At 59.6% G+C, this 27,161-nt stretch overlaps 1 protein-coding gene across 3 annotated transcripts; it reads right to left on the bottom strand.

Annotated features, from left to right (window-relative positions):
- Nucleotides 1-3,454: 3,454 nt before the first annotated feature.
- TP53I11 (tumor protein p53 inducible protein 11) lies at nt 3,455-19,698 on the bottom strand. 3 transcript variants are annotated; one of them, XM_036258804.1, is made up of 9 exons: nt 19,599-19,698; nt 8,555-8,633; nt 8,042-8,201; nt 7,406-7,464; nt 7,169-7,217; nt 6,697-6,793; nt 5,220-5,321; nt 4,185-4,771; nt 3,455-4,148 (listed from the first exon to the last, which is right to left on the bottom strand). In XM_036258804.1, the coding sequence occupies exons 3-8, from the start codon at nt 8,168-8,170 to the stop codon at nt 4,638-4,640; spliced, it is 570 nt and encodes a 189-aa protein (XP_036114697.1). In that variant the 5' UTR covers nt 8,171-8,201; nt 8,555-8,633; nt 19,599-19,698; the 3' UTR covers nt 3,455-4,148; nt 4,185-4,637. The 3 variants fall into 3 exon arrangements, with proteins under 3 accessions (XP_036114697.1, XP_036114699.1, XP_036114698.1); XM_036258806.1 differs by having other exon boundaries at nt 8,551-8,633; XM_036258805.1 differs by lacking the exon at nt 19,599-19,698 and having other exon boundaries at nt 8,555-8,825.
- Nucleotides 19,699-27,161: the final 7,463 nt, after the last annotated feature.

Here is a 27,161-nt window from a genome sequence, read left to right on the forward strand (position 1 = left end):
AAGCCTGGAGATTCGTCCGCCCAAAGCTGCCCAGCACCCCGTGCCCTCCCCCCACCCACACCCCTGCCCACTGGTCCCGGGGGAGGAGGTGAGGCCGTCATGAGTGGCCAGGAGAAGGGGCAGGGGAAAATAGCTATTTTTTTAACAAAACAAAATGACAAAAATATGGACTGCGGTCCCCGCCTGGATTCCGGGGTGGGGACCGTGGGCGCTCTGCACCCAGGATGCGGCCTGCACGCGAGACCAAAGGAGCAGCGGCCCAGGTCCCCTCCTCGGCCCAGCCGGACTCCGGCAGCCTGCACCCGGGCCCTCTCCGCACAGCTTCGGGACCTGGTGCCAAGACGGTGAGAATTCGGGCCACCAGGAGGCAAAAGCAAGTCTCGGAGAGAGGTCCCGGAGTCCCGGCCGGGAGGCGCGTCACCGCGTCCTGGAGCACCCAGCACCTGCCCGCGGTTCCCGGGCCCCCGGTGGGCTGCGGACACCGGACCCAGAACGGCCCAGCCAGCCGGCCCTTGCTTTCCCAGCGGTGGACCAGATCATCTGGGGGCCCAGCGTCTCCTCCGGCTGCACAGCACACGCGTGACATTCTGGACGAGACTGGGTCGCCTCCGGCTGCCTGCCGCTCCCTCCGGGCTGTTGGCCCAGCAGGCTGGCTGGGAACAGCCTCTTCCCAGGTCCACTGCTAAGACGACTCTGGACTGCCCCCCTGCCCTCCCTCCCACCTCCCCACATGTCTGAGCCCCCAAGAACGCACACTAGAGTCCCTTTTCCGCACTGCCCATCTCTCCCGAAAAGCCCACCCCTTTCCCTGTTCCCTACCAAGTACGTGGCCACCCGGGCTGGAAGGAGCCCCCAAGATCACCTGGTTCTTCTCTCCCCTCCCAGAGGGTGGCTTGGATATCTTCTGTAAGATCCCCACCGAGACCTCTTCCTGCACCTCCAGGGCTGCGGAGCTCCCGCCTCCCAGGACAGCACTCGGCCTCTGGACTGCAGACTGAGCACCAGCTCCACACACACACACGCGAGACTCCCGCTTTTCTGTGCTCCCGCCCGAGGCACAGCTCATGCCCTCTCTCCTTCCCTGCTGCTAAGGCCACACTGTCTCCCCCGGGCTGTGACCTCCAGGCTGAAGAACCCCAGGGCAGCCCCTTTCTGCTGTGGCGTGGCTTCCTGCCCCTTCACCTCCCCGGCACACTGAGTGCTCCCTCCAGGCTTGGGCAGGCTTTCCCACCCAATGACACCCACACGGCAGCCCCTCCTACCAGACCTCAAAGTCTAGGCCCGTGTTGGCAACTGGACTGCAGGACGCCCCACCCTGACCAGTCAGGACGGCTGGTGCAGGGCCTGAGGTCTGGCCTGGGCGGGGCGGGGGACATGGGAGTCGGGGGTGGTGTGGAGCCTGCCCTCCCGTCTGCTGTTCAGGGCCTGGGACAAGCCCGTCCGGTGTCACCGGCACTGTGCCAGCTCCCAGCCTGCCCCCCTTACCGACCCCCAGTAGCCCCCTGCTCTGCCACCTGCCCCTCCTGATGCAGCCAGAGCTCGGTGCCTGCTGTGGATTCGGTCAGACCTTCCTCCCACCTCCCCCTCCCGCCTTCAGTCCCCACCAACTGGGTCCTTCCCACTCGTCCCTGTACCAGCCTGCCCTGGCAAGTCCATGCCAGGAGCCCCCCAGCTGGTACCCCAGCCCAGCCTGAGAAGGGCCTGGGCTTACCCCTCCAGACCCACCCACATGCTCATACCCAGGCAAATGGCTGGCCTGAGGTTGACCCAAAAGCCCATGCTGGCTTGGCAGGATTCAGTCCATTGGCACCTGTGGGCGCCAGTCCTGGGGCAGCCCAGGAGAATCAAGGCCTTGGTGGCAAGAAGTGGCCGTAGGGCACACCCGCCCCTCCCATCCCCCACTCCCCCCACCTAGGCCCCAGACATTGAGGTCATGGGGGACCATTTGGGTGAGGTGAGCCCAAGGATGGATGTGAGACACTCCCACCGAGGACCTTCCAGAATGGGACCGTGGAACCCTGAATCTGACCTGCTAACCCCCTGGCCACTCCACAGACTGGAAGGGCAACGGATCTGCTCGGGCTGGCAGCTGTCTGCAGGGGTGCCTGCACCCCGCTGAGGGGACAGGGTGCAGAAAGCCCTGCCCGTCTGAGAGCCCCCCCGCTGGGCTGGCCCAGGCAGAGCCCCTCCTATAGGTGCTGGTGGCAGCTGGGGGGGGGGGGGTAGGAGTGTCTCTGCAGACTCATGACCCGGTGACAGGCCACGGGCCAGGGAAGAGCCTGCTTGTCCCTGCTCCAAAAACTACTGCCTCGGGGGAAAGGGGACACATCTTAGGGGCTGGGGCCCAAACAGGATCCCCCAAACTAACAGGCTCCTGCCCCCTCCCCTGGGGCCCTGTTGAAAGTCTATTTTGAAAACTGTAAGTGTTCTTGCAGTAGATAGCAGAGCTAATTTATCATGTTTATTCCTGAGCCCCCTTTTCTACTGTATATCCAGAGTTTTGTAATATAAAACAACACCCACACTGATGGTTTTGCACTGGTTTTTGTGACCATTTCTTACAAAAAGAAAAAGGAACGAAGAATAAATAGTGACCATGAAGAAAGGTGGTCTTGATTTGGGGCTGGGGCAGGAGCTTGGCAAGAGGGGGCTGGGTCTGGTGGCAAGGGGGCTGGGGGAGCGGGAAGGGGCGTGCTGGTGGGAGCTGGGCCCTCTGGGCCTTCCTCACCAGACTTGTGGGTTCCTCTGTCCCTGGCTGCTCCCCAAGGACTCCTCCTCACCATCCCCCCAGCCCTACCCCCAGGCCACGTCTGTCTGCCAGACCCCCACCCCAGGCCTCACTGGGACGGTTAATCCAGCCGCAAGTTCATGAACACTGCTCTGTGCCCAGGCCTGGGCGGCCATCCCAGTGCCCCCTCACCGCACCCCGTGGGGCGAGGCCGTGCCCACCCCACCCCAGCTGAGAGCGAAGCAGCTCCCAGCTCAGCCCTGGCAGATGCCTAAGGCAGAGCCCATGCCTCATTCCCCCTGCCCCGAGGGCCTGCCCGCCATGCCCGGCGATTATTAGGACAAACCACCCACCACCGGAGAACTGGCCAGGCCTTCAAAGGCATGGGTTGGATGGACATGGCCTTGGTCTGGGGACATTGCCCCCAGACACCAATACCACCTCCCAAGTCAGTGATGGGCTCCCAGCCTGCCTAGAGCCCTCCCTGGGGACAGGCTGCCCAGGTTCCCATCCCCTCGGCTGTGGCCACCTGCAGCACAGCCTTAGGTACCCGACCCACCGGCTTCTCAGCTGTGCTGGGCACCAGGTGTGTGGCTGCAGGGACCGCTGGGCACGGGGGAGCGGGGCAGGGCGCCCCGTGTGGCAGGGTGAGGTCCCCCACAGAGGCCCCCTGGGCAGCAACCAGAGCTGGGCTGCACCGAAGGGCCCCCTCCACCCCCCGCAAACACCTATTTGAAGACAGGAAGTGAGACTGGGCCCTGAGCTGCTTCTCTCCACACCTGTCCCGGAACACAGGGGCTGCCATTTCCGGGGAGCACACTCACGTCCTGGAGGGAAGGGGCACACTGGGAGGGAGGAGGGATACTGGGGCACACGGGCCGTGGGTGTGCAGGGGGTCAGCTCCCAGGGAGCCGGTGGCAGCCTTCTCCAGGGCGTCTGTGGGGCGGAGGGCATGAGAGGAGGTGGCCTGCTGAAACACTTCTATATTTCTCCCTGCTGAGTTGGAAGGGTCCCTAGTCCAACCCCACCAGACCCTGGGGGCAGCCCAGACTAGGGGTCCCAGTGAGCATCTGACCCTGGAGAACATGCCGAGGGACAGGAATGCCACTGCCCTTTTCTCCTCATCTCCAAACGATCCCTCACAGGTGGCCTCCGTGGGGTGACCTGTGTGTCCGTGTCAGGGCCAACCTGCAGGGGAAGCCACTGGCAGCCTCTGGACCCAGGCCCGTCGGGGGAAGGGGGCTCCTAGGAGCCTCCAGGAGCTGGGGGGAGGCAGGCAGGCTGCAGCGAGGCCCCAGGAGGGCCCGTGGGGCCCCTCACAGGAGGCCAGTGGCAGCTCCAAGACAGCCACCCTGCACGTCAGCCTGCAGTGGGGCCTGGGGAGGGCAGCTGTGTGTTCAGGGGCGGGGAGGGCCCCCACCTGTGGGAGGGCCCCCACCTGTGGGAGGGCCCCCACCTGTGGGAGGGCCCACAAGGAGAAGGGGCACGAGGTCAAGTCCTCAGGTCTTCCACGGTCAGCTGCTTGGGCACTACACTGGCTGGGGGGAAGGGGGAGCACAAGGGGCAGCCCACAGCCTCTCGAAAGAAAGGGCCTCTGGCAGAAGGGGGGCCTCACTCAGCCCGACGGCCCGGGGTGCAGGCCCTTCGGTAAGCATCTGTCGTGGGAATCCGGGGGCCGAGAGGCGCAAGGAAAGGAGGCATCTCTGCGTGGGGCAAAGAACAGGGGTGCAAGGCCCTGCCCCTCCCCAAACCTGCAAGCCCAGATCACAGGATTCGGGGGTGCCCAGGAGGAAGGAAAGGGGCCACTCCTATCTGCCTGGGCAGGGCAGGGTCCTTCCTGCCTTCCGTGAACCAAAGGGAAACCGAGGCCCGAGGCCTCCTGCCCCCACAGGGCCCAGCCAGAGGTCTGCTAGACTTTCTTGGGTTTCCGGCCGACTTGGTAATAGTAGTAAATGCTGATGGCGACAAAAAGGAGGCGGCTGGCCAGGAGCAGCAGGATTCCCAGGGACACGAGGCCCGTCTCGGCTAGCGTGGCAGTGACCACTGTGGAGAGGCCAGGGAGGAACGGAGTCAGAGGGGGACCGTGCCCTCGCCTCACCCCAGCGCTGCAGGCTGACCCAGGAGCCTGGGGGGCTGCCTCTCCGGCCCCGTCCTGAGCCGGGGAGGGTCCTGCCAGCTGTCTGACCCCACAGACGTGCCCGTTCTGCTGTCCCCCACGGGGCAGGAAGTGAGGTGTGCCGGGGTGTGGGAGGCCGCAGGGGCACGTGTGCGGGGAGGCTGTGGAAATGCCCGGTGTGTATTCGGAAGGCACAGGGAAGTGTCAGGTGTGCAGGACGCAGGTAAACACAGCTGCACGGGTCCCTCCCCCTTGGGTGGGTTTCCATCACTTCCTAGAAACCCAAGTGGCAAGGGCTGGAAGGTGGGGGCAAAGCTGCCCTGCCCGCACCCCGCTTTCGGCCAGCCTCCCCTCACTGCCCACCTCAGGACTCACCCAAGAACTGGACCCCGAAGTAGCAGGCTTCAGTGAGCAGAGTCCACCGAATGATAACCTTCTCGGCCGTGTAGAGCGCGTTCCACATGATCAGGGAGATGCCTGGCGGGGACAAGGCGGGGTTGGGGCAAGGCAGCTGGCCCACCCACCCCTCTGGGGCAGGGCCACGAGCCTGTTCCCAGTCCCTCTGGCCCTCATGGCGAGCGGGCCAGGACCCTGTACAGCTACGTCTCCGGCCCCCACCCATTTCCTCCAGTTAAACTCACCCACCCACCCCCTGCCCTCGCCCTCCAGGTTCAACTCTGCTGTGTCAGCCAGTGACTTTGTTCCTGTTCGTGCAATGTCCCACACACTGTGGGACCCTACAGCTCAGGTCCCCTCACTGGGACTCAGTCTTTTCATCTGTAAAACGGGAGACCTGAGCTCTAGGTATCCTGCTTGTTATGGTTCTGGGCTGAAGGGAGCCTATGAGTTAATAGGTTACCTGGTCCTACAACCAGTTTCTTTTCGAGTGGACTCCTGGAGAGGGAAAACCTGAGCCCATGAAGGAAAGTCTCTGAGGAACGCCCCAGGGGAGGTGGGCAGACCACACTTCCAGGGGAAGAACCCCCTACTCAGCCCCAGCTAGGCCAGGCTTACCAGGCCCTGCTGGCTCTGAACACCAGATACGCACTCGCTGTGTTTAAAAGAACCTAACCCCGTAGCTCTAGCTTTCCCACGGGGTGAAGTGCTTGAGGCCGCCCCAATCTCCACCAGCCCCGGCCCGAGGTACTGGAGCTGGCCCCTGAGGGCTGAGTAAAGTGCATTCAGCACAAGACTGGGAAAACCGCGTGTGCAAAGGCGCGGAGGTCTTCTGAAGATGGGGACTGGGCAGGATGAGGTGCGGCTAGATGTGGACATAGGTTTGGGAAGGCAGACTGGATCCACACGACAGATGACACTGAACGCCAGGTGGAAGAGCTGAGAGGGACTTTAATCTGAAGGCAGTAAGGAGCCATAGAATGTTTTGGAGGAGAGGAACACCATCTATACTAGGTTTTTAAAGCTGTCATTCAGCTTCCTAACAGGCCTGTGTGACTGACTGGAGAGGAAACAGGAGTGGTTCGAATGAGAGGCCCAAGGGCATGCGGGGTTTTGCAGGCAGTATTGGTTTTGCCTGCTTCTCGAAGCTGTGAGGCCTTAGAGGGCAGGGCCTTGGCCTCATTCATCTCTGCACCACGGTGCCCACGTGGTGCACCATCCCCAACAAGCACTCAGTAAGTAAATGCTTGTCCCAGATGATGGCAAAGACAGAGCCCCGATCCACTAGGTGCATTCTACTAGTGGCCACAAGATGGCAGCATACACCCAGCAGAGAGCCATCGGCGGAAGGGGATCTGGGAAGGCCCTGGCACAGAGGGCTCATGTTCCCCTCCACCCAGCTGGGTCCCCCAGCTGCCCGTTACCTCCCTACAGAGCTCTCCCAAGCAATACTCACTGAGGAGCGCTCCCCCATAGAGGCGGATGGGGGTCTTGCTGGTCACCTGGGCTCCATCAAAGACGGCGTCATAGAGCTGGTCAGGGAAGGCAAGGGCCTGGGGACACAGGTAGGAGGTTCAGGGTGGGCTTGAGGTCACCATGAAAATCCCCTGACATCTTCCTTCCCCAGGAATAGGGCCAGGGTCCCAGTGCAGTCCGGGGTCAGGCTTGCTTGCCCCCCACCCCTCCATGCCAGGACAGAAGGCGCTGGGGTTGCCGGGGCCAAGGAGTCGGATCTGGGCACAGAGCTGGACGCTCCAGGGCACAGGCAGGATGAATGCCAGGAGCCAGGGCATGGAGGCAGCCAGCGAGCCTGGGCAGATGGGGCCTCGGCATGAAGGCCGTGCCGGTGGGGAGAAGCAGCAGGGGCCGGGGCAGGGGAGGAGCCCCCAGCACAGGCCGGTTCCTGGGGGTGGGGGTGGGGGGCTCACCATGATGGCAATGCCGGAGAAGAGCACAGCAGAAACAAACTGCCAGACCCTGGGGAGGCATCGACAGGGAGGTCACAGCCAGGCCCCTCGCTGCCACCCCCAGACCCTCCCAGCCAAGATGCCCAGGGATGGCTGGTCTGGGGGAGGAGTGAGATGGGCTGGAACCGAGGGCAAGCCCAGAGGGGCAAGGCTGGTGGGCGGGGTCTCCTACAGCCCAGCCCAGAACACAATGCTCACCGCAGGCCCAGAGGCTCCCGAACCGCAAACTTGATTTCATTGCCCAAGACCTGGCTGATCTGTGGACAGAGGAGGGGTCAGAGGCAACCAGGGGGAAGGCAGGGCTCCGCACGCCCGCCCCTCCTCCCCCATCCTACCCCAGCCCGCCTGGGCACCTCTGCGTAGCCCAGCAGCCACCCAGGCCGGAAGGGTCCCGCGGAGGCCACCCCCTCCCTGCCTCCCTGCCTCCCGGGCCTCAGGGAGGCCGACACTACACTACGATGGCTGAGAACGGACACGCAGGGCTGCCAGACGTGGGCTCGAAGCCTGGCTCTGCCACTTACTGATGTGGCCTTGGGCAAGTCACCTGCCCTTTCTGAGCCTCAGTTTCCTCATCCATACAATGGGTTAATAATAACTGTATCGGCACCTTGCAGGGCTAGCGAGATTAAATAATGCTTACAGAACAGTAGTATAACAACAGGCACAGACTAAGCACTCAATTCTAACAATTCGTTTTCATTTCTGTTATTATTCCCCTGACATCTCCATTAAGTTTCTAGAAAAATGAGCTAAGTCCGGGGGCTCCTGCAGATGCATGGGTCTCAGCTCCTCCTGCCTCCCCAAACGCGCTGAGCGGACCCCGATGTGGCCCACCTTGGAGCGGTGCACCTCCCCGTCGTCGTCCTCCCCGCCCACGCCGAGGATCTTGCGAGTCTTCAGGCGGCTCACGAGGTCCGTCTGGCTGTGCTTCTTCATGAGAGGGGGGGGCTGCTTGGCCGCCATCTCGCCCAGGAGCCCGGCCTCTGTGGAAGGGCTGCAGGGGGACACGGGCCTCAGGCCATGGGTCCTGCCCCGTTTCCAGACCTCAGAGGGTGGCCTGCTGAGCCCGGGGTCCAGGCTCTCCACTGAGCTTCCGCCCAGCAAGCCCTCCTCCGTCCCTCTCTCAAGTCCCCCAGACAACCTCCTTCCAAGAGGGGAAGAGGCTGGCACCGGAACCAGCCGAGCCAGAGGAAGGATGGCCAGGGCTTCGGATGGTCCGGGTCTGCCCCTCCCTGCCATCAGCACCTACCACCAGCCTCTCCCCTACCCCGTGTCTGCCCGTGACTTTCCACAGCCCTGTCCCCGGCCACCCCCAGCTCCACCTTGGGCCAGGTCTTAAGCACCTACTGTGTGCCAGGTGCCGCGCTGGGCAGGGGAGACGCAGAGACGAGTTGAGTGCCCGTTCTCGTCTTCAGTCAGCACAAACCTGTGCAGAAGACAGGAGTGCAAACCGCAGTGAGGCGAAGCTTCCAGAAGCTGGCGCTGGGTGTGGCACTAGGCCCCTCTAATCACAGCCACTCTGCCCGGCAAGATGGGTGCTGTTTATACCCATTGCTCAGATGAGGAAACCCAGTTCAATGAGGTTCAACCCAGCTCAGTGAGGTTCAACCCAGCTCTGTGAGCTCAGTGAGGTTCCACCCAGCTCCGTGAGGTTCCACCCAGCTCCGTGAGCCCAGTGAGGTTCCACCCAGCTCCGTGAGCTCAGTGAGGTTCAACCCAGCTCAGTGAGGTTCAACCCAGCTCCATGAGCTCAGTGAGGTTCCACCCAGCTCCGTGAGGTTCCACCCAGCTCCGTGAGGTTCCACCCAGCTCCGTGAGGTTCAACCCAGCTCCGTGAGCCCAGTGAGGTTCAACCCAGCTCCGTGAGGTTCAACCCAGCTCCGTGAGGTTCAACCCAGCTCCGTGAGCCCAGTGAGGTTCAACCCAGCTCCGTGAGGTTCAACCCAGCTCCGTGAGGTTCAACCCAGCTCCGTGAGCCCAGTGAGGTTCAACCCAGCTCCGTGAGGTTCAAACCAGCTCCGTGAGGTTCAACCCAGCTCCGTGAGGTTCAACCCAGCTCAGTGAGGTTCAACCCAGCTCCAAGAGGTTCAACCCAGCTCCGTGAGGTTCAACGGAGACGGGTCGAATGACAGCGGCACCAGCAGGGGTGCCTCCCGTGTTCCAACATCTCTCTCCCACCAAGGCCACCCTTGGGAAGGCATGAAAAGCACCCCCATTTACAGACAAGGCGCAGAAGTGACCCGTCCTCAGCTGAAACCTGAGCTGGACTTGCAGGATGTCCCTGACCAGGCCTCGGGCCCAGGTCTCAGTGCCGTGTGGCCCCAGGCGGGTCTCCCTCTCTAGAACTGCCAAAGACAGAGCACAGAAATGTCCCTGGGTCACCTCCAGTTCCCCGGCCCCCCAGTGTCTTAAAATAAAGCACCCGGCAAATAAACATCAGAACAGAGAATCAAACTACGGGGTGTTTGGAAATAAGGGCAACATCAGTGCGGGTGGTCTGCAGCGAGCCCCTGGCAATGGCCTTCTAAGCTCCCTAGCCAGTCCCTCATCCGGCAACTGGGGGCGGCTGTGCTTTGCCCTCCCCACACACCTGGGGGCACAGCAGGTGGCTGGTGGTGACCAGAAGGCAGCTCAGTGCCCAGTGCCAACAGGCAGGGAGGCAGACGGCCCCACTGGGACAGCCAGCGTTCCATCACACCGCTCCTTGGAGACCGAGGGGTTGTCACAACCCCTCAGCTGCCTGCCACCACCTTCCTGTGAGTCCAGACAGAAGCTGTAACCAGCCTGGCATCCCTCCGGCTGCCAGGCGGGCCTGAGAGCCACCGCACAGTGGCAGTCGATGGACAGACAGACCAGTGTCATCATCCAGGCACTCACTGAGAACTGGGTAGATTCCAGAGGTTGATGACTGCGAACAAAGCTGCTACAAACATCCACGTCCAGGCTTCGTGCAGCCGTAAGTTTTCATTTCTCAAAGGTAAATGCCCAGGAGTGGGACGATTCTGAGTCACACGGTAACTCTCCATTTTGCTCCAGGAGAAAGTGCCAAACTGTGGTCCACGGCGGCGACCCATGTACATTCCCCGCCACAGGAGCGTTCCAGTCTCTCCAGCCTCCCAGCACCGGCTTGGGTCAGTCTTCCAACAGGCCCCTGGCTTTCTAACCCTCTCCCCGGCCAGCCAGGCTGCCTGACTCGGTCCCTCCTGGCTATATGAGTGGGCAAGTCACCTCACTTCTCTGAGCCTCAGCTTTCCCCATCTGTGAAATGGAGCCACACTCCCACCTCCTAGAGACTTCGGGGTATAAAGAGAAGCCTGGTTAGAGCACACAGCGCAGCAACGGCATCTTTATTTTCTTTTTTATCCTCACCTAAGGACATTATTCGATATTTTGCTCAGATAGAGCGGGAGGGAGAGAGAGAGAGAAACATCAACATGAAAGGGACACATCGAGTGGTTGCCACCCACACGACCCAACCAGGGCTGGGGACAAACTGCCACCGAGGTACGTGCCCTTAGCAGGAACCGAACCCGGGTCTCTCCGGACCGCAGGCCGACGCTCTAACCACTGAGCCAAACCAGCCAGGGGGCAACAGCATCTTTAAATGAAGAAACTGCATTTAGCGAGTATGTGCCGTGATCCAGGTATAGGTGGTGGGACAGGGCCCTGCCCTTCAGTAGCTCACAGCCTGGGTGGGAGGGGGTTCTGATCTGTCAGCCAACCATCAGAGCCCCGAGTTCCCCTCTGTGAAATGGAAACCCTTACTTTTCCACAAAGGCTGGGCTGGAAGGCCTTATCGGTGAAGAGGTCGTACCTGAGTTCACACTCTGATCAACCTTAGCTGTGTGCCTGTGGGCAAGTCATTCACCTCTCTGAGCCTTGGCCCCCCATCTGTGGTCGGGAAAATAAAGGGCCCTACCTCAAAGGGACGCTGTGAGAACACCAGGCAGTGCGAAGTGTGTGCGGCAGTGCCCGCCCCGGGCAAGGACTCACGGACACGGGCACTCGGACCCCGGCTCTGGGGCGGAAGCCAGGGGAAATCCGGGGAGGGCCTCACTCGCATTCCCTGGTATCTCCACCGCCCGCGAAGCCCCCAGACCTCAGTCCCAAGGCACAGGCTGCCTCTCGAGCCACAGCCCACAAGGCCGGGGCTGCGTCAGTGACCCCAGCTCAGGGGGTCCGCTGCCTTCCCCCGCCCATGTCCTCTCCTCACCAACACCCCGCTCTCCTCTGCGGCACGGGCCGGAACCACGGTGCGAGGCTGAGTGCGGCCGTGCCGGCTGCTGGAGCTGGGGACAGAGAGTGACGCCATCTGACACTGCTCACTCATGGGTGAGACAGGCTTTATCCAGCCACCGGGTACCTGGGCCGGGGGACCCGCTGCAGCCACGGCAGGGCGCAGCCCCAGCACCGAGCTCGCCTCCAGGGGGAGTAAGATCTGAACTGATCTCTGGCGAGTGGATCCCCTGCACCTGCCTCTGCACAGTTAACTGCTCCAGCACTGAGTGCGGTTCCTCCGCCCGCAGGCCTGGGCCCTCCTGGGGGGAGGCGGGCAGCTGTACACTTCTGTACACCCACCAGCCCCTAAGCTCACCCCCGGTGAACGCACCCTCAGATCTGCCCCTGAACTTTCCTCCCCTCCAGGGCCACTCGGTGTTGCTTTCAGGCCGCGCCCCATTTTAACCTGAGAGGACTTCCCTCCACTCGTCTCCCTACACTCCGGATGGACTCTAGCGTGGGCCAGCCAGACCTGGGTCCGAACCCTGGTTCTGCTCTCGTACCAGCTGTGGGGCTGTGAGCCAGCCTCCCAGCCGGCTCCGCAGCAGTGCGGGGGCAGAGGGCGCGCGGCCGCCGGCAGCCAGCACCCTGCCCGGGCCAGGCCGGCCCAGCTCCTTCTCCCCTCTTCATTCACCCGCGCGCAGTGGAAAAAGCCCGCCGGGCAGGGCTGTCACGCTTCCTTTGCCAGCTCCAGCTGCCATCTGAAGGGCCCAGGGCTTCCCCACATGCCAGGCTTCCCCATCTGGGGGGAAAGTCGGAGGACTGCTCCTCCACCTGCGCGCTCCCTTGGGGGGACCTGCCCAGAAAGAAGGGCGGGCGTGGCTTGCAGTTCGTGACCCTCCGCCTCCTGCCCCTGGCCAGCTTCCTTGAGCTCGATTCCCAATAAAGCTGGCAAGTCCCTGTCCTGTTAATAGTTATTTCCATTCTGAACCACTGTCCAGCCAGGACGGCCCTCCCTGCCCTCCGACCCCCAGCACCCTCCCACGTTCCTTGTTCTTCCAGTGTCTGCATGGCCCCCTCCAGCGGGCCTTCCCCGGCCCTGCCCTCCCCCTCTGGACCCATGGGTCTCAGTGCAGTGGCACTGCCCCTTCCAGCCCCTACCCCTAGCCGTCATGGGCAGCTGGCCTCCCCGAGATGCAGTGATCTGAAGGCAGGGCTGGTATTTGCCCGGCTGAGTGTGCCTGCTGGGCCCTGGCACACAGTGGGCACTGCGTTAGCACAGGCTAATGAGACAGGCTAAGGGAAGCAGTACCCAGGACACGCAGGACCACACTCAGCTCCATGTGGCAGGGCCCACGGGGAGGTTCTGCTCGGAACAGATGGGGCAGAACGCTGAGGCTCAGAGGGGCCGGGTCTGCCAGGCCGCACACGAGCTGGTGGCAGAGAAGGGCAGGAAGTGCGCTTTTTGCAGTCAGCAGGTCTGGCTTGGAATTTGGACTCCAGCTACTGCGCAGGCAGCCTTGGGCAAGGGGCTCGTGGGGTGCTGAGGAGTCCGGAGAGGGTGCAAACACTCTCAGCAGAGGCCTGGTGTACGGGTGCCCAGGACACGGTGGGGTTAGAGGACTGGGTGAGAACTGAGGGTGCAACATCGCCCCCACTGCACCAGAAGTGGAGTGCCAAGGAGCGGTGTCAACAGGGCCTGGGACAATTCCTGGCACATGAGCTCAACAAGTACTTGTGACAGATGAGTGAGTTGAGGGAGGGGTTGAGAGGCCCCTGCTGGCCAAGGTCTGGCTCCTTGCGGCCCACTGCCCCTCCCCGCCCCTTCCTCACGTGCTGTGACACGAGGCCAGGAAAGAACATCCCCAAAGAGCCCCAAGTGGCAGCCAGACAGAGGAGCCAGGACTGGGCAGAGGCCAAGCAAAGCCCCCGGAAACCGAGCCAAGCAGGAAGGGAGGGCTCAGCGGTGGTAAAAGTGTCAGAGGTAAAAATGTCAGAGGCGGATGACAGAGTGGAGTGAGGGGGGTGTACACGTAATGGTTGGTAAACCTGGGCTCAAACCTCAAAGCTCGATCTTATTTATGCTGTGACCTCAGGAAAGTTTCTTAACCTCCCCGAGCCTCCATTTCCTCCTCTGTGAAACCGCACTGCTCCCTAGGTTACAGGGCTGTGACCAAGCACATGAGAAAAGGCAGCGGAGGGCTGGGGCGCCTCTGTGTGCCCAGCATAGGAGAGCAGTTGATAAGATCATGGGGCGGCTGCCCAGGCTCTGCCCCTGCAGCGAGCAGATGGGCTGGGGCATCCTTCTGCCAGTCCTAGAGGACCTCTCCCCACCCCTGGTAGACTTCTCAGGAAGCCTGGTTTCCATAGAAACAGATGGACTGCAGAGCTGTCCCCATCACGAACCTGATTGGCAAGGGGAGGGGGAAGGAGAGGAAGGGGCCTGGGGCCCAGAACACCCACCAGCTGCTGGGCAACCTTGTGATTCAAGGGGAAGTCACTGCCTCTGAGTGTCACCGCCAAGAACCACCACTTCCTTTCAAACAAGACCCTCTGCTGGAGGAGCAGCACCCCTGTCCTCCCCCTCTGGTAAGGAGAACCGCCCCAGGGGCATCCACCTGGGGCTGAGGCCGGGGACAGGCATTTCCAGACCAGAATTCCCTGTAACCTCCACCAAACCCTGTGGGATCGGCGGTACCATCACCCCCATTTCACAGACATGGAAACTAAAACCAAGTGTCTCCTGGAGTAAGTGGCAGAGCTGAGATTCAAACCAACCGCTTTAACTGGACACCCTGAAAGGACTTGGGGTGCGTGTGTGGGGGCAATTGTTTGGTGAACCTGACCCCCAAAAAGAACTAAGCTTAGGCCACCTCCCCCATCTCCCCTTAAAGGCCCTGGTGAGTGGCCAGCACCTGCTCTTCTCCCTGGGGTCCAGCCTCCCTTGGGTTAAGGCCTTGCAGCTCCAGCAGGACCTGGGAAGGCTGCAGAGAGACACATTGTTCTGTTATCACATTCATGCAAAATAGCTGGAAATGGGGTCTGGGCTGGGCAGCACCGGGGGGTGGGGCAGTGAGAGGCTCAGGGCCCTGGCCAGAGAGAAAGGGAGGCAGAGAGCGCCCAAGCGAGGGGGCAGAGCCCACGCCATCCACGCTGAGACCCCTTCCTGGGGCAGCCCACCACTCCCTTGGAAGGGATGGGGTTTAAGGGCCCCCAGCCCACACCCACTACCTGGTCCTCAGGCAGTGACTCTGGGTTGGAGACGGACTGTGTTCACACCCCGGCTCTGATTACTAACCCTGTGCTCTGGGGCAGATGACCTCTCCGTTCCTTCATCCTCAATGAGGGTGATAATGACGGACTTACTAAGTTGCAGGAGGCTTAGAGCTAAACTAGGAAGTTACAGGACACAAGGGGGGCTGGATGGACACAGCTGCATTACCAACATCATCACACTGGCTTCTGGGTGCAGGTTTTGTTTTTTTTTAATCCTTATCCGAGGACATTTTTTTCATTTTTGTTCAGATAGAGTGGGAGGTAAAGAGAGAGAGAGAGAGAAACACTGACGTGAAAGGGACACATCGAGTGGCTGCCACTTGCACGACCCAACCAGGGCCGGGGACAAACTGCAACGGAGATACGTGTCCTTAGCGGAACCGAACCCGGGTCTCTCTGAACCGCAGGCCGACGCTCTAACCGCTGAGCCAAACCGGCCAGGGCTGGGTGCAGGTTTGGAGGGAGGTCTCAGGGCGCACTGGCTGAGGGCGGAAGCCGAGGCCACGCTGCCATGTGGCAGGGCTTCCTCGCTGCGTGGCCCTGGAAAGCAGAATCATTCTCAAGGCTGGGCAGCCTTCATCAGCCTTGTCTCTCAAGGAGCCGGAGAGCCAGTGCGGGTGGGGCTGTGTCATCCATCTCTGTCACATCCCACCATCACGGCGGGCTCAGTGTCCACGCTGCTGCAAAGGGCGCAGATGACAGAGTGGGACTGGCAGGGAGAGGAGGGAGCACGATGTGGCAACGAGCCCAGTTCCCACGACAAAGCTCTGGAGTCAAGAAAGGGATCCCACGCCCCGTTTCCACGAACCTCCAGGAGCACGAGAGCGGGCAGCAGAGGGTTTGCACTGAAGCTGGAAGGCTGGTGGGGGACCCCTGAGCCACTGGACTGAGCCAAGTCAGCTGAGGTCAACTGCAGATTCTGCCACAGGGCTCGGTTTCTGGGACTCAGGTTCCTCAGCTTAAAAAACAGGAGTGTGGTTCCTGGGGCCCCTCCTGGCAGTGACATCCCTGATTTGCTCCCTCACCTGCCATCACTGGCGACACTCCAGCTGCCCCGCCCCCTAGTCCCTCCACCTTTCACTGCCTCCAGGGCCACACGTATTCTCTCCATCTCTCTACCAGTTCTCTTTCTTTCAAAAGTGCCTCATTTCCAGAAAGGCAGAGGAAAACCCAAACTCTCACCACAAGTATCTCCAAAGCTTCAGAGACAGAAAATAAACATCGCCTGCTGTGCTACAGAGTTTGAGGGGCAGGGCAGGGCAGAGGGCCAGGAGGGGACATCCCTGGGGTCCTGACCAGGGCTGAAGCTGCTACTATGTGCAGGGGGGGGGGGTGTCCAGCCATCCACCACCACTCAGAAGTCACTGAGAGGGTTCTTCCCTGTCCTGCTGTCACTCACAAAGGGCAGAGCACATGGAGAATTCCTGTCCTTTTCAGTCTCCCCCTTGGCCCAGTGACCACTGTTAGGACCCTTAAAGGCAGCTGGTGCTTCCGGATCCCATGGGGCCAAGGTCATTGGGACAGCCTGGTTTCCGGATCTCATGCAGCCAGAGCCCTTGTAAGAAGGCAGTGGATGCATCCTTCTCTCCTCCCACCCCTCCCACCTCCCTCCACCCCTGTAGCTACTCAGGAACTCAGAGAGGGAGGACGGGAGTTTCCTTGAAGGGATGATGCACCATTTTGAGTCCATTTTTTCAGAGGCAAATGCTTTCTGGTGGGTTGGGGGAGGCAGGCAGAAGAGTCCCTATACTTTCCCCAGGATGCTGATGGGCCAGAACCACAGTCCAAGACTGACCATCTTCCCCAGGGCTTGGAGCTCTGGCTTAGTGGTTAAAAGAAGAGTTCGCAACTAAAAAGGCCTGTGCTCACTACTTATTTATTAGCTTCATGGCCTTGGGCCAGTGATACCACATCTCTGAGCCTGTTTCCTCATCTGTTAAATGGGTATGATAATGACATCTGACTCCCCTCAACGAGAAGATACACAAAAAATGTACCTGTTTCCTAGTGAATGCTCAATAATAATGTTGCTGTTGTTATTTTCAGACTAGGAGACTCAATTCTTTGCTTCAAATTCCCCCTTGACCATACCAGCTGCAGAACAGGTACCATGCTAGGGACTACAATATAATTAATTACAGAATGGGGTTCTTAAAAGGGGGTGGCCATCAGAAGAAAATGGGAGGAGAGAAAGCAAGGGTCACTCTGGGTCAGCAGAAAGATGCTGCCCCGAGGGCACTGACAACAGGTGGACAGGGGACTGGCAACAGGTTGTATAGATATGGGGTGGGTGGCTCCCCTCCAAGTCCCTGGCACTTGGCCAGGCCTGGCCCAGGGAGGGGCACAACCAGTACTGTGGAAGAATGGCTGAGATGCAGGGCAAAGGGCAGGTATTGTGTGCCCAGAGTCAGAACATCAGGCACCCCACCTGCAGCTGCCTCTCCTGGACTGCATGTCGGGGAGTGACTTACACGCTGTTCTGGGACATCACTTCCCTCATCTGTGAACCGAGGAGGCTCCATTCCTTCTGGGCCAGAGTTGCCTCCTCTCTCTTCCCCACTGCCTCACTCCACCCTACCTGCAGGGGCTCCTTACCAGTCCTCAAAGACAGCAGGCACTTTCCAGCCTCAGGGCCTTGGCATAGGCTGTTCTCCGCAGGATCTTTACTTCCCAAAGATCCCCCCACAGCGCACTCCCTCAAAGCCTTACATCAAAAGTCACCTCCTCAGGGAGGCCTCCCTGACCACCCTATTTAAAATGGCCCTCTGCACTCCCTAGCCTCAACACTCATCTTTTCCAGTCACCTCCCGATATACTAAATAATGTGCTTATTGATTTTGTTAGTTATTTGCCCCTCTCCCCTTAGGTGTCAGCTCCATGAGGGCGAGAATTTTTATTTTGTTCACAATTGTCTGAGTGCCTGGCGCTTTGTTCATTAAATCATTTTGGTGTGCAGCTCACATTTTGTTCATTGAGTGAAAGTAAAGAACCGTCCAGGGATGTGTGGACTACACTGCACTCAGAGGATGTGGGGATCGCTATCATGAGATGGGGCGGGGCTGATGGGAGAAGTTGCAGGGGCCTGGGGCACGGCCCGCACAGAGAACAGGCTTGAGCAGTGGACCCCCGCAGGTGTTGACAGCGAGTCGCGGGTGCAGGGCTTTGGGCCTCAGCCCTCTACTCCAAATTTGGAAGGACTGATTAAGCTGACAGCATGCGTTCTGATCAGGAGAAGCCAGAGCAGCTGGCTTCCAGGATATTGGGGGCAAAGGGTACCTCAGGGACCAGACTGCCCATTTTTGAGATCCGATCACAGAGTGTTAGAGAGTATGCAGTAGCTTATTTCCTAACAGCCCAACAGGGAAAATCTTTCCTGTGCCTAGGCCGAGCGTGGAGCTTTGGCTAAGGCGTGGGCAGTGCCCCCTCCAGTCTTCCCGACACTGCTTCACCCCTGTCCGTGTCCCCGGGACTTGAAGGCTGCAGGATGAGGGAGCGGGTTGTGGACTCCCCCCCACAGGCCTCCAGGAGCGAGGTCCAAAACGAGGCACAGTTGGGGTGGGCATTCCTGCAGCCCCGAGGCCTCCATCCCGCTGCACAGCCCGACCAGGAAAAGTTTGTCCGAAGGAAATGAACAAGGAAGTGCGGAGCTGTGGGCCGCTGGAGCGGCGAGAGGCCCTTGGCTTTGGGGGAACCTCGGAGTCTTCGGCCTCCGCCAGGCTCCTGCCCCCGCCCCCAACGCTCCCGCGGAGAAATACGCTCCGGGGACGGGCGGGCGGCGCGAGCCCGGCACAGGGTGGGGGCCCGGCACAGGGTGGGGGCGCAGAAAGCCGAGAGGGGACGCCGAGGAGCGCCGGGCCCTGCGGGCGCGGCCGGGATGGGCGCGGCGTCCCGGCGGTTCCTCTACAGACCCCCAGCATGGGTGCGAGCATTTTGCCGAAGGCCGGAGACCCAGCCCACCCTGCGCCAAGCCAAAGGCCCCATATTGCCCCCTTCCTGCTGAGTGTGTGACTTAGGGGAGCGCGGGGGCGGCAGTCTCCACCTGTGCCTTTTCTACCCCGCCCCCGATAACTGGGGTTTGGGCGGGGGTTCCGTTTCTGCAATTCCCCCCAACCCCAGCCTGGAGACTGGGATCTTTACAGCTTTGCTCCTCCCCCCTCCCATGTGTCCTTTATCTGCCGGCCCCAGCCACTCACCCACTTTCTAAGACTCCATGGGGGGCTCCGGGCTGTTGGGCGCCCCCTGGCCCAGTCCCCCGCCCCACGACCCCCTGAACCAGAAGGTAGCGCCAGACTTGTGGGCAGCGGGAACTCAGCCACCTCCTTCCGGGGCCCTGCCGGGCGAAGAGAGAAAGCGGAGGACTCGCAAGTTTTTGCCGCGCACTCCCCGGACCGGGAACAATGGCGGGGGTGGGGATCGGGGGCAGAGACGGGGGGAGGGGACAGGGAACAGAGAACAGAGCGCAGGGACTGAGTCAGCCCCCCGCGAGAGAGGAACTGCCTTTCGCTCCGTTTCCCTCCCGCTCCGAGGCAGAGAGCGCGAGCCCAGGAGGGGGAGGCCGAGGGCGAAATAAACAGTGCCAGAGGGAGAAACGCGGAGGGACAAAGACGCGGGAGGGAAACCGAGTCAGAGGGAGGGAAGCGAGCCGAGCGCCACGGAGAGGAACAGAGGGGCTGCGGGGTGGCTCCCTGAAGAGCCAGAGAGGGGATCCCTGGGGTCCCGGTCGAATCCGCCGGGGCCAAGAGGTCCTGGGGCGCCCGGCTCGCGCGCACGGGTCCTCACTGTCCCCAGCGGTCTCCGCGGCCGCAGGAGCGCCGCTGGGCTGCGCAGGCACCGGCCGGCGGCCGGCGGGAGGGGGAAAGTGCGAGGCTCCGAAGCGGCGGTGGGGAGCAGAACTTACGTTCCTAACGCATGCTGGCGCCGGCTTCACCGAGCTGGCGTTCGGGGGGCGTCGGGACCTCGGGCGCTCACATCACGCCGCCCGCGCGGGGCAGGGCAGGGCAGGGCCGGGCTGGACTGCGCGCGGCACCCAGCGCGGCTGGGGTTTGCCCGAGTCTGGCGGCCCGCGCTGGTCCCTCCTCTCAGTGCCGCGCTGAAGCCAATGGCGCGCCGTCCCCTCCCACGCACCAGGCTGCCTCGCCCCCAGGGTGGCCGCCGGGGCGGGCGGGGGAGAGGGGTTGGGGGGCTGGAGGGACTGGGTTCCGGGCTCCCCAGCCGAGGCTTTCCCGGAAACCGCCGGCGGGGGTCGCGCTCACGCCCCGGGACCGGGCGCTTGGGAATCAAAACCTAAGACCCGTGCCGCCCAGGATGACTTTCTTGGCAAGTTCTGAAGACTGCGCTCCTTTTGTGAGACTGTGAACACCCACTTAGGTTGGTAAACCGCACTGTCTTAAATATCTTCGGGGTATTCCCTGGAGCTTAGGCCAGTGTCTAAAATGGAAAGGACCGCTTGGCTGGTAGACACTCATGTGTGTAGTAACAGTTGTATGGTCACTGCTGAGAGCTGATCAGTACCACGCACCTGTGCTCAAGGAGAATCAATTCATTTGATTCTCACAACCACCTATGAGGTCAGGATGATCAATTCTCATTTTACAGGTGGCTGTCATTAATGTTTGATTTCGTTTAGCCTTCTGGCTTCCAGCCTAGGCCCACTCTTCTCTCCCCCTGCTTGGTGTGACTTTGCCAAATAACATGACACCACAAACACACACACCTTCTTCATCCCCCACCAGCTTCAGCGATGTTGCTGTAAATTGCAGTCACAGACTAAGATCTCATCTGGGGCTCCTGGACATGTGGAGGAGGTACAGATGCACAGTTGTCAGACTCTGGGGGTATGAGGGGTGAGAATGGGGTTTGAGGGTCCTGGAGGCTCTTTGGGAGCCTTTCAGCGGAAGAACCAGGCTCCTATCAACAACACCCTTCCCCCCAGATTCTGGACTCATTTCAACCCTGTGACCAATAATGTGCTCAACCCAACTCCCAACACCCTGCACCTTCCGTCTTAGAAAACCACCTGCATCTCTTCATCTTATCTGAAGGTCACAAATTGGAGGGGGTGGGCGGGGGGGGGGGTGGCAAGGTTGATGACGTGCTTGCTACCTTTCGCTAGACAAGTAAGTGGGGCAGACAGAGGTGAGTGGTGGTGCCCCAGGCGGCTAGCTAGGTGGGCATTTTGAATCTAGGCCTTAGTTCTGCACTAGTTCTTAAAGGTTAATCAAGTGGGCTCTGGAACCAGACCAAGTTCAAATCCAGGCCCAGACTTTTGGTGACTGTGGCCTTAGGTACATAGAGATAGCAACAGATGACACAGCTCACAATAACAGGCAAAGTGCTGGGGTGGGGGGGGCTGGAGTAGAAGGAAGAGATTCTATTCATTACCTCTCCCCACCCTGCTACCCCCAGCATCCACTTTCCCTGAAGCTCCCATTAGAAGCGCTTGTTCTTTTCCGTCCTACACTTTATGTGGTTCAGGAACATTCCTTATTCTGCCCTTAACTTTTCTGAGTTACCTCATCTTTTTTGTTTGTTAATCCTCACAAGAGGCTATTTTCCCATTGATTTTTAGATAGAGTGGAAGGGAAGGAGGAAGGGAGAGACAGAGAGACAGACATTGATGTAAGAGGACCTGACCAGGGCTGGGGATCCAATCTGCAACCTAGGTATGTGCCCTTGTCCAGGAATCGAACCTGCGACCCTTTGGTCCATGGGCCCAATGCTCTAACCGCTGAGCCAAACCAGGCAGGGCAGTGAGTTACCTCATCTTTACATTGAGCATTAAAAAGTTCACCTCACTGGGCTACTGTGTGAATTAAAACTGACATTCATAAAGTGCTCCCCAAATCTAAGCAAGAATAGGTTCTCAGTGCCTGGTGACAATGAGCTGTCATCATTATTTATGATGCAGAAGGAACTGAGAGGGTGTGAGAAGAGGGTTAGGACTAACCAGCTATGTGACCCTCTGCTGCACCTGCAACATGGAGATATAAAAACACCTGCCTCTCAGAGTTTGGGAGAGTCAAGTGAAGCAATTAGATGAAAAACGTTTGTAAACTGGAAAGGCTGATTCCTGTTATTATCATTATTGTTGTGATTCTCATTATTATGAAATGTTTCCCTCAAAAGGGGTAGAGAAGGTGGATGGAGCCAGAAAGGCCAGCCGGGGGAGCGTCACTTCCCTCCAGCGGGGAGCAGCTGGGCTTCCATCTGCCCTGCAGAGGTGGCCACAACATTGTGCCCGGATGTGAGTGAGTGTGCCTGTGCAGGTGTGAGTTGGAAGATGGCATGGGCACAAGGAACACCGGTGTCTGGGACCAGAAATCACTTGTGGATTGTGAATTCCCCCAGGAAGAACACAAATGCAATTGGATTTCAAAGATGCTGGCAGTGGGCCTAGTTTTGACACCTGGGAGGAGAGAGGCTGGGGGAGGGGGTGGGCCTGGGCTTAGGGATAGGGCCTGGGGAAAGCTCTCAGCACTGATCCGCTCCATGGAGATGGGGGCACATACAGGAAGATGTTGTCAGAGGTCCTTGTGGTTGAGGCCAGGGGTTTTAGAGCTGATGGACCTGGGTTCAAATCCCAGTTATGGGACCTTGGGCCAGTGCTTTCATTATTCTGAGTCTCCGTTTCCTGGTGTGTGAAATTAGTAGAGCCTACCTCCTAGGGCTTATTGGGAGTTTAACAGAGTAGACGCATGTAAAGCAAGGAACAGGCACATGTAAATTATTGTTGCTAATATTATTAATGGGCAGCCCAGAAAAAGGAGGGAGTGGAAGGGTCTTAAGAGGTGCTGGTGCTTTGTAAACTGTAAAAGGTGGCTCTGAGGTTGCCAGACCAGGGTGGTTGAAGCTGCCGCAAGGAGCGCCATTGTGGCCCAGGACAAAAGGGCCACTGTCCCAAGGAGTGAGACGGAAGAGCTGGATTTTTATCACTCCTGCCAGTTCTCCTTCCTGGTTCCGCTCACTTCCTCTAGAGCTCCCTTCCCTGGGAGCCTGCCTGGTCACACCTCTGGGCTTTCCTCTCCAGCTCCGGTGGTGGTCCCAGGCTGAGCTAAGCACTGGGGCCTGGAGACGCAGCCGCAGCCGGGAGCTCCGGACCTCTGAGGCAGGCCGCTTCCCCCAGGCTGCTCTCCCTCCTGTGAATGTTCCCGGTATAGCTACTGTGGAGTGTCCAGCAGCTCCTCACCCAGGGGGAGAGACGTCAGGATGGCGTGGGAACTTTCCCAGAGGAAAGATGTGACAGCTCTGGAGTCCGCATCCAACGGGGCAAAAGCTCAAGGGGGCAGGTGAGAGCAGGACTTGGGGGTTAGACCATCCGGGATGTAGGGTCCAGGCCCTAGTCCTCCCTAAGGAACTCTGTGACCCTAGGCAAATTTCTCAGCCTCTCTGAGCCTCAGTTTCTTCATCTTTCAAATGGGAAGAGGGAAATCATGATGACTCACAAGGTACTTGGAGGATGAAGTGAGACTACATGTAAGTCCTGAGCTTAGGGACTGGCTCCCAATAAGGGCTCAGTAGATGTTCATTGACTCAATGAATGAATGTGGAGTGGGGGTGGAGGGGAGGGCATGTGGCTATCTGCAGGAAAGCCATCCTCCACCAGCTGGGGCTGGAGGACATTTGAGGGCCTGTATCCTAGGCTCAGGACACCCGTGGCTCTGTGCTGGCATGAAGGGACAGCTTCCATAACTCAGACAGGATGGAGTATAGATTATTCTTTGTAGGTACACTTGACACTTCTGCAGGCCAAACAAGAGCCTCGCCTGGGGCCAGATTCAAATTGCTGAGCATCCCCTGTGCCAACAGATTCTAATTCATAAAATTGCTTTGGAGCAGTGGTTCCCCAAGTGTGCTTCCAGGGCATGTGTTAGAAATGCAAGATCTCAGTTCCACTTCAGACCACAGGCTAAGAAACTGGAGGGAGGGGGAGGGCTGGAGCAGCCGTCTGCATTTCCCAGAGCCCTCCAGGAGATTCTGACAGGAGCTGGAGTTTGAGAACTATTGCTTTAGAGTTTGCAAAGCAGATCCCTAGTAGTCAACAGACACTGGACACTTCATTCAGCCCATTCTCCAGGTAAGGGCGTCCCTTTGCCCCATAGCACCCATCATGGAAGTGGACGAAATGGGCCTCTGGAACCCACAGCTTTTGGTTCTGGAGTATTTTTCTTTCTTTTTTTTTTTTTTTTATCCTCACCCGAGGACATTTTTCGATATTTTGTTCAGATAGAGTGAGAGGGAGAGAGAGAGAGAGAAACATCGACGTGAAAGCGACACATCGAGTGGTTGCCACCCACAGGGCCCTGGGCCGGGGACAAACTGCAACCAAGGTACCTGCCCTTAGCGGGAACCGAACCCGGGTCTCTCCAGACCGCAGGCCGACGCTCTAACCGCTGAGCCAAACCGGCCAGGGCTGGAGTATTTTTCTTTAATCGAGTTCTAGAGAGACGGGAAAGAGAGAGAGAGAAGCCGAAACCTGGGTATGTGCCCTCCACGGAATGGAACCCACCACCCCTTGGTGTCCGGAGGACACTCCAGCCACCTGAGCCACCCTGACCAGGGCGGTTCTGGAGTAATTTGTTTGGGATCCGAAGATCAGACTGCTGACTCAGGTCCGGAGGAGCAGTGCTCTGAGCCGAGGGGCGGTGGGGGGCAGTGGGGGGCGGGCTCCCTCCCCTCCTCCCGAACAGGAGGCCGGCGTCTTTGTTTATTATTTCCTCAGAGGCACCCCAATCCAAATCTACATAAATAAAGCCTGGCACTTTGAGTGATCGGTTTATTAATACTCGCGGGCTGCTACCGAGGCGGGTTGCAATAACAAAGGCGGCTGCGCCGCCGCGCTCCGAGGCATCATTATGTAATTGCTCCGAGGAGGAGCCGAGGCCGGGGCGCCAGAGGCTGAGCGCTGTCAGCCGCGCTAAGGCCGGGCTCGGGGCTCGGGGCTCGGGCGGGGCGGTCGGGAGGCTGCGCTCCCGGGCCGCGGCGGGTGCAGGGCGCACCTGCCCAGGAGTCCCTAACCTCTTCGCCCCTCGCTCCCCTTTTCCCACGCCCAGAAGCAAGCAGCCCCCAGAGGCAGCTGTCCCTGGGGACCCCAGAGGCCGAGCCAGGGCTTCCCCTCCCCCATTCACCACCGCCCCTCTGCCCCACCCTCACTGACTTGCGGGAGAGAGAGAAAAGACCGACAGGTTGGGCAACTTCTGGGTGCAAGACAAGTGGTGTACACATCAGACTCGTGCCAACCTCTGTGAAGTGTCCAGTTTGCAGGCGGGAACCTGAGGCCGGAAAGGGCTGGGTTGATACACGGAGAATTCCAGGCCCTGAACTGTCAGTTCCAAAGCACCCGGTTTTTACCTCATACCCCCGAGGGGTCTTTGTAACCACGGTGGATCAGTTGTTGCCTCGGTTTCCCCTTTGGGGATCAGAGTGACAGGATGGAAAGTACTGTGCGAATGTGCATTAGGGGCCTGGGTTAGGCGTGTGACACAGGCCCACTGCAGCTGGGACACTGGTGTCCAGTGAACAGATGGTGTCAAGGACGTACCATGGCTGTTTATTTTGGGGGTGGGGAGTGTCAGCACACTCGGCCCTGCACCACACTCCCCACCACGCCCACACTCTGAGAACCAACCCCGGTACTCCAGCCCTCCTGGCCTTTGCCCAGGTGGGCTCTGTGTTGGGAGAGCCCTTCTCCCATCCACGCACAGTCTCATCTTTGAGAAGTCTTCCCAACCCCCCACCCCAGCACACACACACACACACACACACACACACATCAGGAAGCCTCCAAGTCTGTCTCCTCCAGCCCTGGGAGCACCTGGTGACAGCACCTGACACTGCATTAGGGAGCTGTTGTTATGTCTGCCTCCATTAGGCCACGTGCTCTGGGAAGTGGCTCCTGTCTGACTCATCTTCACGGAACAGCCCCACCCCTGCGCACAGGGCCGGGCACCCAGCAGGCCTCTTCCAGCTCTGGGTGAATTTGAGGTGAAGGGTGGAACCTTCAGATGGATTTAAAGTTTCGTGAGACAGTCTTCGGAGCCTGGCTTCTGACCTGCCAGCGGCTCTGCCAACTTCCAGCTGCGTGGCATTGGCAATTTGTGTAGCCTCTCTGGGCCTCTGCCGGAGGATGATGGCTACCCCACTCTCAAGATGCTTGTTCGTGTTAATTGAGCACTTACTACACGCTGGACAACTATATGCTGTGTGACTTTGTGGACTCTACAGGACAGCCTGGATGAGGTAGCTACTGTTACTGTCTCCAATTGTAGGTCAGTCACTCTCCCAGATCACCAGCTGATAAGGAACAGAGCCTGGATTCAAGCCCTGATGTCTCTGTTGCCTGTGTTCTCCCTTTGACAGGATTATTTTGACAATCAGATGAGAAGTAGTTAAGGACTACCATGAGGTAGGTGCTCAATAATGTGTAGGCCCCTCCACTGGAAGGCCCCCGGGGCAGCTCTCCTTTGGCCCTTCAGCCTGCCTCAACCCCGCGAACCCCGGGCATTCTGGGAGTCCTTCTGTGGCGGCGGGGCTGAAGGAGGGAGTTGCAGGAAGTGTTCTGGTTTCTGAGTATAAATAAATTATTGTTTCATATCCTTACACTGAAGGCAGGGCACAGTGTGCATTTGCCAACCCAAGCATGTGGAGCTGCATTTTGCCAATTGTTAAAATGTGTTTTCAACCCGAGGCAGTAAATAGAAGCCCACTCTGCCTGGCTCCCAGCGTCCTGGGGCGGGAAGGACAGGGGACCCTGGCCAGGCCTGTGGAAAGCGTAGGTATCGGAGGGGATGCTAAAGCCTGAGAGAGTTCCTGTGAGTCTCCTCCAGGCCCTGAGAACTTCAGAGGACTCCCCACCTCTCTCAGCCTCGGTTCACACAGCTGAAAATGGGCCTATACCAAGTGCTCCCAGGGGAGGAAAGGGCCGGGAGGGTGTTTTGTACTCATGAATATTCTTACTGTTATTATTGATATGGAGAGCAGTAAGAATACCCAATTCCATCCTGTGCCTTCTGTGCCTCTTCAACTCAGCTGCCACCGGCTACCCTAACAGCTACCTGACCCTAACCCAAGCCTCTGCCATCCCTCACTGGGACTCCTGTCTTCCCTCCTAGCAGCTGAAGACTGTGGCATGGTCCCAGCAGAGAATATACCCCCAGCTCTTAACGTTGCCCCTCCAGGTCACCCTCCACGCAGCAGTCCGGGAGAGCTGGGAACAAGCTGATCAGAGACTATGAAGCGTACCTTTCCCTGCTGCTCAGAATAAAACCCAGCAGGAAAAGACCCCGCAGCCAGCACGGCCCTGCACGCGCTGGCCCTCCTCTTAGTCCCTTCAGTCCAGCCGCACCCCATCCGCCTTCCTACTTCTACCCACAAACCTGTTTCCACCCTGGGCCCTGGCACTTGCTGTTTTCTCTGCCTGGAATGTTCTCCCCTCCAGCCTTCTCTGCCTCCCCCTCAGCACTGT

Source organism: Molossus molossus, unplaced genomic scaffold, assembly GCF_014108415.1.
Source record: "Molossus molossus isolate mMolMol1 unplaced genomic scaffold, mMolMol1.p scaffold_m16_p_13, whole genome shotgun sequence".
Lineage (NCBI taxonomy): Eukaryota > Metazoa > Chordata > Mammalia > Chiroptera > Molossidae > Molossus > Molossus molossus.